This window comes from Myotis brandtii, unplaced genomic scaffold (genome assembly GCF_000412655.1).
Source record: "Myotis brandtii unplaced genomic scaffold, ASM41265v1 scaffold931, whole genome shotgun sequence".
Lineage (NCBI taxonomy): Eukaryota > Metazoa > Chordata > Mammalia > Chiroptera > Vespertilionidae > Myotis > Myotis brandtii.
Window position 1 is genome coordinate 1,726,964 of NW_005371843.1, and position 11,764 is coordinate 1,738,727.

The window sequence follows — 11,764 nt, forward strand, 5'->3', positions numbered from 1 at the left end:
AAAGTGGAGATGTTCTGTATAAAAGGAGAAAAGTAGGATAGGCTATAGAATTGTTTGTCGTGGCCAAAGCCACGGAGTGGATGAGATTATCCAGGGAGACTGCAGGTGGAAAAGGGAGGAGAGTCAAGGAATAGTGGGACACACCAACACTGATTAAGGGAAGTCCTTTAAAGGCATTAAACAGTAACTCAAAAGGTCAGAGGGAAACCAGAGAAGCATGGTATCATGGAATCTGGAACGGAGAAGAAAAAAAACACCAAAAAAAAAAAAAAAACCAGAGAGGCAATAACCAACAGTTCAAAATGACACCGAGAAGACGGGAGGGCAAGGTTTAGGCATCAAGGTCTTTGCTGGCCCTGACCAAGGTGTGTCTTCAGAAGTGAAGGCAGATGTCTGGTAACTGGGTGGAGTAACTGGGCAGTGAGGACATGGAGGTAGACATTGCTAAGAAATTTGAAGGGAAAGAGGAGGAGATGGCAGCTGATAGGGGGCGGGAGGAAGAGGGGGAGCAGAAGCTCAAAAATCATCTAATGAATGGAAATGTGGAAAACCTCCTATCCTCTGTGGAACTGGGTGTGTGATAAACACATAAACAAACACCGGAGCCTGCTTCCCTCTCGTCCTGCTGAGCCTTAGAAAGGCTTTTGTTCTCATTGTCTTTATCAGCGAGGCCAGGCTCTGGGCTTAACCTGTTAAAGTGAAACTGAGCGAGGCAGGGCAGCCATCCCGGAAAGCCTTTGACCCGCCGCCCCTGCCCACTGCCCCTTCCGACTCTCCCCACCTGCTCTGTTTGCCCTGGGAGATCTCCAAGTCCAGATCAAAAGCCCTCCTACTCTGCTGAGTCTCCAGGCTCCTTCAACTCTTACCCAAAATTAGCAGTTGATTTGAAAGGCTTATTCAAATAGTTAAATAACAAAGGGCCCAGAGGCTTTGCGCCTGGGAATCCCCGTCTTTGCTTTGTGGAGCCCGCGAGGGGACCCTGCGCACTGAAGGGGCTCCCTCCATCTGCGCGATGATTCTATTGCCTTTGGATCCCAGGGAACATTACTGACAGATGGCGTTAAACCTCCCGCCCCCCTTCGCCCTGCTTCTTGCAAAAAGCCCATGTCCGACAGGTAATAACCCCAACGCGCCTGGGGGGCCCGGGAGGACAGGGTTCACAGGATGCAACCGATGTGCCCACGTGAGCTCCCACTGGCTCCGGGGTTTGGGGACCCGTCCGCGGCCCCTCTCTGCAAGTTCTACCGGCTCGTTTTGCAGACACGAGACACCGATTTACAAACCCAAACGCTCTCTGGCAACAAACACAAGGAATGAGTTAAGCTCTCTGCACGTTGCACGCTTGGAAACTGTTCCAGCTGAGTGCACGGGAACGCAGTCCAACGGGGACCGCTCTCCTGAAAATCCGGGGGCCCTTTGCAAGGCTGCTGGGCTGACAGGACAACAGCTCGGACCCGGGAGCCCAAGCCCTGGAGGACGGGAAGAGAGAGGCGCCTACCGTACCCGATCGGCGCGGCGGGTCATTCTGCGGGCGTCTGGGTGTTTGGTCGGGGCCTCGGAGCTGCGGACGCGGCCTCTAGTTGCGGCCGTGGACCTGTGAGCTCTGCCCCAGGAAGGCTGCCCCGGCTAATCTTGTTTGCACTGGGCCGTTTGCTTTTGGGATTTCTCCAATGCAGATGTAGTCAGGGGGCCGCTGTCCCGAGGGACAATGATTCCATTGGAAGCTGGCCTTTGACAAGACTCACACATGACCTTTGACTAAAATGGCTTTGGGGAAGGAAAGTGTCCCTAGGCTGAAGACGGGGCACCCAGGGCAGCGGCCCACATTCCCACCCCCAACAGCGCCAAGTTAATTTTTCATCGCGCAATCATTCAAGGAGAGTCTCTGGAGGTTTGATTTGCCATTTCTCCCTCATTCTGCAGATTTCCCCCGTTTCCAAAAGGGTTTCCGCTGCAGAAGATTCCTGCTGTGTTGCTTAGGAGTTCCCGGAATTAGCACTTCCAGGTTAACCGTGGGCAGGCCTATAGTGTATAAATTCCTCTCACACGCTCAGGAATAATACCACCATTATTTTATTTCTTTCCTAGAACATGCTACAGTTTACAAAGGGCTTTTCACAACCGCGCTGTCATTTGGCCTCCGGGACAATGCCAGGAGGCTCTGCTGTTACTGCATTTTTACAACATAAACAAACAGAAGCTCCAGCAAAATAAGATACTTGCCCAATCGCCCAACCAGAAAGTGCAATCTGGGCCCTCAACCACCTTCCTGTCCACAGGCACAGGCCACTCACCTCCCTGCTGGGTGACCAGCCACACTAACTTAACTATATCACAACCTACTTACGGCACAACAAAGAATTACAATGCATACTATAAAGCAACCGTCGCTACCATTATTTCGATTATCATTTTCAATTATGAAAATGACTGTTAGAGTTATTTTAATATAAGAGCTGTTTGGGTTATTGATACCCAAAGATATTTTGAATTTATTCACTATATATATATAGTCTAAATTTTTGTCTTTACCAGCCACTAAAAGGAAGTCATGGGGACCAGCCTGGCCACTCTGAGAGGTGGTACAAGCCAGGGACTCCCGAGACTGCTACCAGAGTCCATCAGAGTCCATCCCTAGCCACCCTCATAACCTTTCCCTTTGTTTGCTGGGTCCTTCCCAATGGTGAAGGCTAAACAAAAGGGAATGGGGCTGTGGGGTGGTAAAGAGAGCCCTGAATTTTAGTGTGATGAGGAGACCTGTGATGGAGGTCTGCAGAGATGCCCAGGAGCCACCTGGGGTGTCAGGTGGTATCCTTCTCATTTTTTTCAGTTTGGAGAAAGGGAAAGGGGGTTATATACTCAGTTTGGAAGAACAAGAAGTCTGACAGGAGGAGAAGGATATCACCAACGCAGACAAAACTATGCACAAAAGTTGTCCTTGTGCCTTGGGCGACCTGAAAATAGTCCTTGCAGGTGGGAGCACAGGGCGAGGGAGGCTGCTTCCAGAGAAGAGGGTGTGGGTTTGGACTCTGACCAGCCTCCTGTGTCGCTTTAGGGAATGTGGAATTCATCCTGCAGTGCCAGGTGGGTTAATGTAACTGTTAATATAATACCAACTCACATGAAAATGATACAGGAGTCATATGTTGTTCTACAACAAGAAAAAGATAGATAGGTAAGTAGATAGATAGATGATAGATAGATAGATAGATAGATAGATAGATAGATAATCAACCTAGGTCAGTGGTGGTCAGGCACATTAACTTCATCAGACAGATATAGTTTTATTCATCTTTCTACCTACAAAATGTGAGCAATATATTTAACTTCTTGAAGCCCCAGTTTTCTTATCAGTAAAATGAGGATTACAGGCTATGCTATGAAGATTAAGTGAGATTATTTAGGTAAAACCCTTTGCCTTTCCTCTGACATACAGTAGTACTCCATCAAAAGTAGCTATTAGATTTTACAATAATTAAATGTGTGTGGTGCCTACATGGAGTAACAAGGAACTCCCTCTGTTTTTCCACTTTTCTCACTCCTTTCTTCCTACCATACTTCTGGCTTTTGACTCATTAGAGTTTGTCCTTTGTTTCTTCCACTTATTGTCCAGCTTCTTTGAGACACTGCTTCCTTTATGTCCCAGTTTAGATTTTCACATCGGTTTTAATCCTTCTCTCCTCCCACCTCAGTTTATTCATTTCCTGTCCTACCACTGCCATAGACCCCTGTAAAGCCCCTGCCCAAGAGGTAGCTATCTGCGGGAGCTGCACATCATCACACAACCGTGTCCGTTGTCACTACCATTTCCGTGTGGTCTGCAGCCTTGGCTGGGTGCCCAGCACCACTGTATTCCGTACAAGTGTCCCTGGGCAGCCGCCTCTGCAGTTACACAAAGTCACTGTTACCCCCTCTTCAGAACACGGAGCCCACTCCCAGCTGGCCTTGTTTCAGCAAGCACCTCACTCACTCTCCCCAGCAGAAAGCACAGTGGCCATCAGAAGGGAACACTGCTTCCTGCCCTGCAGGAAAACTTACTTCCAGTCTCTGTTCTTTCCCTCTCGGCTCAGGATGCCCCTCCTTCTGTGTGCTAAGGACTCTCTCTCTCATCCAATTCCTCTAGAACAGTGGTCGGCAAACTGCGGCTCTTTGGCCCCTTGAGTGTGTCTCTTCCACAAAATACCGACTTCTGCACATGGGCCACGAAGTTTCAATTGCACTGTACATGCGCACCCGCACGTGGTATTTTGTGGAAGAGCCACACTCAAGGGGCCAAAGAGCCGCATGTGGCTCGCGAGCCGCAGTTTGCCGACCACTGCTCTAGAACAATCTTTCATCAACCATCCCCCTGACTTTCCATTTCTTCTCTACTGATTTCATTAGTTCACATTGTAAAATAACCACATACAGTCAGTATCTTGGATTCTGGGCATAAAAGGATAAATAAAACACCACAACCTACAAACACATTGTAGTCTCTCCCATACAATGAACTTCATTTTTGCAGCTGTTCCTTGTAATACACACCACATGTATCCACTGCCTGAAACATATTTCCCATGGGTCAAGGCTGGTTCCTTCCTTCAGAACCTGTCTTAAAATACCCTCAAAGAGACCCTTCCCGGACCAGCCAATCTGGAGAACTATCCTCTCCCTTGATGTTATCTGTTAACCGTCTCTGTTTCCATCATATAATTTCTCCCCTGTTGTAATGAGAGACCCCTCTGTTGGCTTCCTTCCTATTTTCTGTTGCTTCTGCCAGTCGGAACCTTCATGAGGTCTGGGACTCTTGTCTTTTACTCGCTGCTATATTCCCCTTGCCCAGGGTGTATACCTAGTAGGCTCTCAGAAGACATTTGTTGATTGTAAATTCCCAAGTGCTGGGAACATCTGTGCTTTAATCCTTTTTTTTCCCATCTCCATCATACAACCTGCTGGTTTTCTATATTGACTATGAAGAGAATTGCCCCCAGGAACTTTGAAAAATCCTGATGCCCAAATCACCCTCAGGCAAGTTGTCTGTGGGGTGAGACTGAGGTATCAGTTTTTGTAAGCTTTCCAGGCAATTCTAAAAGCCAAGCTTAAGACCCCTGACCTAATCTGACACACAGGAGATGCAGGAATGAGTGGATGAATGAATGATTCAAGGCGGGAAGTCATTTAGCTCCTGCTTACCTTCCAATCCTTCTCTTTGTGGTCCTTCCACATGTGATCTGTCATCCAGGCATGCAAACCCTAAACAAGCCAAGCAACTCTCATTTCTTCATATTTTACTCGCTCTACCAAAACCCCCGGACCCCATCTCGGCTACCTAAGGAGTCTCCTGTTGGACTGCCTAGTGAAATCTGGGTGTGGGCTTAATACCATCTCCTCTGCCAGATCTTTCCCAGATCCCAAGGGCTCTCGGCCTCCTCTCTCCTTGCACATGTCCCTGTTAAGAGTATGCCTGCTGCCACCTGCTGCTGTGTCATGACCATTCTTGTCTGTTTGTACCCCCATGTGCTGCAGACTGCCTGGCCAGAGAAGGCATTCTGCAGATGCTGTGGAATGAACTCACAAATTAATGGATGAATACATTGAATGAATTATTTTTATTGATTTCAGAGAGGAAGGGAGAGGGAGAGAGAGAAACATCAATGATGAGAGAAAATCATTGATTGGCTGCCTCCTGAACACCCCCTACTGGGGAGTGAGCCCTGACCAGGAATCGAACCAGTGACCTCTTGGTTCCTGGGTCTACACTCAACCACTGAGCCATGTGGGTCAGGCAAATGAATTTTTTAAATTGACTTCCAGAGACAGAGGGAGGGAGGGAGAGAGGGAGGGAGAGAAAGAGATAGAGATGAGAGAAACACTGACTGGCCACCTCCTGTATGTGCCCTAACCAGGGATAGAACCAGTAACCCCCTAATGCACAGGACAATGCTCAACCGACTGAATCACACCACCAGGACATACATTGAATGAATTTTTAAAGAGACACTCTACAGCTTCTTTGTTTGGGTTGGTTGGTTGGTTTGGAATTTTTTTTCTTTTAACAGCTTTATGGAGCTATAAATCACATAACATACAATTTCTCTATTTAAATTGTACAATTCAATATTTTATAGGATATTCACAGTTAATCATCACCACAATCAATTCTAGAACATTTTCATCACTCCAAAAAGAAACCCATTAACAGTCACTCCCCATGTCTCCCCAGGCTCCCAGCCTAGGTAACCACTAATCTACTTTCTGTCCCTATATATTTGCTTACTCTGGGCATTTAATATAAGTGGAATCATCTAATAACTGTGTGTTTTGTGTGATTGGCATCTAGGTTCACTTTTGAAGACTCATTTGGCTATGAGCACCCGTTTCACACTGAGTCAATGTGACAGAGCGTGGGCTCTGGCAGAGATCTTGGAGGACAAACCAAGGCAGTATTTCTTAGACAATATTTACACAGAAACCTGGTAAATTATCTAAATTCTTGAGCTAGGGGGAGGGGGATAGAGAAGTTTAGCTACACTTGCTACCACAGAATCAGGGGAGAGGAGATGGATTCCAGGATGGCTCAGCTCTGCCTCATTGCAGTAGGGCTGTTGGGGCAGGACCTCCTATGCCATAAGGAACCCCCACTGAGGGGAAACTAGCTGGGTCAGACTCCAGGTTTGCCACATATTAGCTGTAACTGGTTATTCCTGGCTTCCTCGTCTCTAAAAAGTGTATAAAAATAATTCCTGCCTCTCAAGCACCACATTGGCGCATTATTATAAAGATTAAATAAAGAGGGGATGTTCGTCAAGTACGTAGTACAACACCTGGGACATTATAAAAGCCTGGTAAATATTTATGCTGTTGTTAATGCTGAAGTTTGACCACAGCTGTTTATATATTATTATTCTAGGTAAAATTTAATATGGAAAGGGAGTTCTGGCGCTTTAAAAAAAATAAGACAAGCAGTTATTATAGAAAAACGTCACACACCATGCTGGTATCTACTGACAGAGGGTCATCTGTGTTCTGCTTGACAGTAAGGGCGGTGGCAAGATTTAGCAGAAGCTGAAGAGCACTCATTAATGAAAAGTGTGGGGAGGATCTGGGTTAGGACGATTCCTGGCATAAAAGCTGATGGAAAGCACCTAGTTTCCCACCCAATGCTCATCACTGCCGCCCTAGCCGGTTTGGCTCAGAGAATAGAGCATCGACCTGTGGACTGAAGGGTCCCAGGTTCAATTATGGTCAAGGGCACATGCCCAGATTGCAGACTTGATCCCCAGTGGAGGAGGCATGCAGGAGGCAGCCAATCAATGATTCTCTCATCGTTGATGTTTCTCTCTCTCCCTATCCCTTGCTCTCTGAAATCAATAAAAATATACATATATTTTTAAAATGCTCATCAGTGTGACTAATAGGAAGAAAATGTTGGCTCTATGGACCTTGGGTCTCATCTGTTCGCCTGCACTTCTCTCCAATAATTTCTTTCTTTTCCTTCTACTATTCTTATCTGGCAGACCGGCCTGGAGCATCCTCTGCTAAGTCCACCTGTGGTGTCTCTTAAGCACATCTGAATTCAGAACTTGGGAAGACAATTCAATGATCAGACACACCATTGCTAGCAAGTGGCCACAGGAAATACCGATTTTGCTACTAACTGATCAGACAGTTATCCTGCCAGTTCTAGGGGAGCTGTTCTTGCATGGAAGCACGGAGTGTCTATTTTGAGTAATGGGGGGTAATTAGTGGGCCCGCATCTGATTTCCACTGCTTTGAAAGGACTTTCCTGCACATCCAGCAAACCCCGGTTTAGAGTTAGCTCAGCTGTCTCTCTTTCTTTGCTTCCTCACTTCTGCAATCCCACAGTTCCCTGTACATTTCTGTGAGACAGTATCCAGTTGTCACCTGTATATATGACCAGCTCCTCTGCCGGACTGTGAACAAGTCAAACATAAGGGCTCCTTCATTTACTTTTGTGTCTCCCAGTAATAGCCCTGGGCTAGCACACAATGCTCATTGCTCCAATTTTACAGACATATATTGAGAGCCTACTGTGTGCTGACACTTCAGAAGCATGGGATTTTTATGTCTGAAATGAATTTTGAGAGAGGAAATGAGGCCCAGAGAAGATTTATTATCAAGTTCCACAAGGCCTGAGAAGGGAAAATATTGGGGTTAGAATCCAACTCTCCTGACATCTTATTCTTTTATGGCAGGGGTTTTTCTTTTGGTTGAAAGAACAGATGTTTTTTTAACATGGTTAGAAAACTAGAGAAAATGTGAACGAGTATTTTGTTCATTAATGGTTTTCCAGCTCAAGCTCTAGCCCTTGAAGGCGTCCTGAGTTGATGACTGAAGATATAAATACAGACCAACCCAAATCTGCAATGTGGCTAATTCCACTGTTGTCTGACTGTCTGTACTAATTACATCCCCGTGCGCTGGCTCACATCTTGCCCACGCCAGGTCAAGCAAGGGCCTGTAAAAAATTAACTTGGTGCAATTGCACAACCATGGAAAGCTTGAGTTGCTTCTTGGGGTAATGAATGAGATTCTTCAATTGCCTTGTAAGAACATTTCCAGTGGGAGGGAAAACAGAACAAGTTGTCACAAACATGGATGTTCCCATCAGGCTCAGGTGAGGTTATGATACAAATAAAGGACCTATGGGACACTTATTTGGGCCAGGTTGGGGCACAAACAAAATCTTGTTCCATTTTTGTCCTTACTCCTTTGTTGAATATCTATTATTAAAAACCTTTTGGAGGTGATGGCTATTTGTTACATTGATTGGTATATGCATGTGCCCACTTCATCAAATTAGATACATCAGATGTGTGTGACTTTTTAAAATCTTAATTATACCTCAATATGTGTGGGGTTTTTTTAAAAAAAAAAGAAACAGTTTCACTCAGCTGGTGTGGCTCAGTGGTTGAGTATCAACCCATGAACCAGGAGATCGAGGTTCGATTCCCCATCAGGGCACATACCAGGTTGCAGGCTCAATCCCCAGTAGGGGGAGTGCAGGACATAGCCGATAGATGTTTCTCTCTCATCATTAATGTTTCTATCTCTCTTTCCCTCTCCCTTCCTCTATATGAAATCAATGCAAACGTGTGTGTGTGTGTGTGTGTGTTAAAAAAAAACACAGTTTCCTCATTGAGTCAAAACTACAGTCCAGCAAGCCTCAGTGTTCTGTGTCTCTCACAAAGGCAGACTTTTGGTAAGAAAGAGCAAGACTATGATTCCTGCCTAGCTCCTTGAAGGCTACTGCTGAGTTTCTCTTAATTCCTCCTGATGGCACTAATGCCAACAAATGCCACAGGTCAGGCCAACATCATCTCTCATCTGGACCACTGAGAAAGTCACCCAACCATCCTTCTTGACTCCAATTTGAAGTCTTCTAACACATTTTCCATGCTTCAACCACAGAGATTGTCCAAAAATGCTAACCTGACCATCCACTTCGTCTGCTTAATACCCTGCAGGGTTTCCCGATTGTCCAGAAGATAAAGCATTAACTCCTTCAAATAGTTTAGCATTAACCTGGTCAAGACAAAGGTCCACAGCTAAGGAGTTGCATGAGCTGGAACCCAGTCCATGTTCCACATGCCAAGCCATGAAACCTAGCATGGGTCCACTTCTGCCTCAGACCCCAAAAAGGCTACGGGTATATCCTGGAGGGCCTATCACTTCCTGCTGTAAGCTCATATCTAATCCCCCTATACCTGCTTCCATCCTAACCTAAGCACTACAATCCCACCGTATTGGCAGCTCAAAATTCTCCCTCTGTCCTGCTTCCGATGCTTGACCCACGTTCTACTCCACTTGAATTTCTTTTCATTCCCCTCTTCCCCTGGGCAAGAGGCATTCATTCCCCTCTTCCCCCCAGCATATCCAGGCTGTATACCCTTCCCACCCACTAGTAACTTAGTAGCCATGCAGGTTATCAGATCTACTGTTGAAGCATCCCAGTACTTGTGTCCAAGTCACCCTTATTTGACTTAATAATGGCCCCAAAGTGCAAGACTAGTGGTGCATTTGTTCAGACATGGTTGTAAAGGAGGAAGAAGAAATCAGGGATGATTCCAGGGTTTCTGGCATCAGCAACTGGATTGCTGATGGTGCCATCATCTGAGTTCAGGACTGTAAAGATAGTAAGTTCACTTTAAGACATGTCCAGTTTAAGTTATAGACTTTAAGAAATAAAGGCAGAGACCATCTCTGTATGCCCAGTCTCTGGCATCCCTATAGTAGGTGCTCAAAATGTTTCTTGAACTGAACTGAATTCTATAGGTACATCCTACCTATAGAATTTTCAATATCTAATTTCAACTGTGTCTTCTGTCAAATTCCATGCAAAGACCCATACAAGCTATACTGCTCTAGTATTAACATACGATTTATCCGTACGACAAGCTAAGAAATTTCAACCCCCTGGAAAGTATGACTAAGTAATTTTACTGCAATAATAATTTTCACTACGCAGTGGAAGGAGTCAGGAAAGGGGCTAGTTATTAGAGCAACCACAAATTGGTCCAGGGCTACACTTGGCTTTCAATTTCACTATAAATTTCAGAGGAGCCATAAAAGATTCAAGTGCAATCTGGTTCATTGATTAGAAACATTTGAAGGAACCCCAGGCAGGCACGTGTTTCACATTTCCTGCCCCAAAGTTTGCCAAGGATTAATCCTCCTCCTCCCTCTGTTATTCCAGAAAACAGAATCACTCCAGCTGGCCTTTGAAAGGACAGGACCTGGGTCAGGAGAACATCTGCAAGTCCAGGACTTCCATAGCCCGAGAGTTAGCAAGTCAGTGCCATGCAGAGGAGGGTCTGCCACACCCAACTTTCCCCATCTTCCCCAACCCTCCATGCCCCCACCCTCAGCCCAGTCCATGTCCAACTCCACATCCCAAAAGAAGAGAGTTAGGGGATGAGCCTCTCAAGTGAGAACACTGTTGCTTCACTCAGAACCTCCCCTCTCTCCCTCCCTTCCCAGAACACAGATTTCAGAATGGAATAGGCACAGGCTTTCGTGCCAGAAAGTTCCAAATTGGAAACCAAACTCCACCACTTACTTTGAGTAATTTATTTCACCTCTTGAAGCCTCAGATGTCTTCATTTACAAAACAAGAATAATAAGACCTACTTTGAAGGGTGAAGACCAGCTGAGGTAATGTGTAGAAACACATACATGTGTGTGATGTTAGCAGACATGCATGGACCCTTCGTGCCCCCTTCCCTCTGTAGGATGACCTGCTTGAGCAAGCGTGGAGCCCAAACTGTCACTGCACACAATCCCCACTCTCAGGAGTTCCAAAGGAATGGGTCTGATTCACCCACAACTGGAGACCTGATCAGGGTGCTCTGTGAAGGGCTCAGATAGAGTCACCTCACCCTCCTGTCACTGGGTAGGTGAGACCACAACAAATCTGGCCTCCCTCAGATTACAGTGCTACAAGAGCAGGGATGGAAGAGCTAATTCTGCCCGAACAGTCATGTTAGATCTCATAGATGAGGCATCATTTGAACTGCCCTTAATGGATACATAACATTTTCTAGGAGGGATTCAGGGATATTTCATGCAAAAGGGGTAAGTGAATAAAGACACTGAGGCCAGGATGTACACAAGAAACAATAATTAAAGGAACACTCGTGCACTGCTGGTGGGAATGCAGACTGATGCAGCCACTATGGAAGACAGTATGGATTTTCCTCAAAAAACTAAAAATGGAACTCCCATTTGACCCTGTGATCCCACTTCTAGGAATATATTCCAA

At 46.0% G+C, this 11,764-nt stretch overlaps 1 protein-coding gene across 1 annotated transcript in view; it reads right to left on the bottom strand.

Moving 5' to 3' along the window:
* ENPP2 (ectonucleotide pyrophosphatase/phosphodiesterase 2) overlaps positions 1-1,773 on the bottom strand; it is a 104,563-nt gene extending 102,790 nt beyond the window's left edge. The window contains exon 1 of the mRNA XM_014533051.1: positions 1,504-1,773. Coding sequence (XP_014388537.1) covers positions 1,504-1,524 — 21 coding nt within the window. The 5' untranslated portion in view covers positions 1,525-1,773. The remainder of the gene's footprint in view (positions 1-1,503) is intronic.
* Between the last annotated feature and the right edge of the window lie 9,991 nt (positions 1,774-11,764).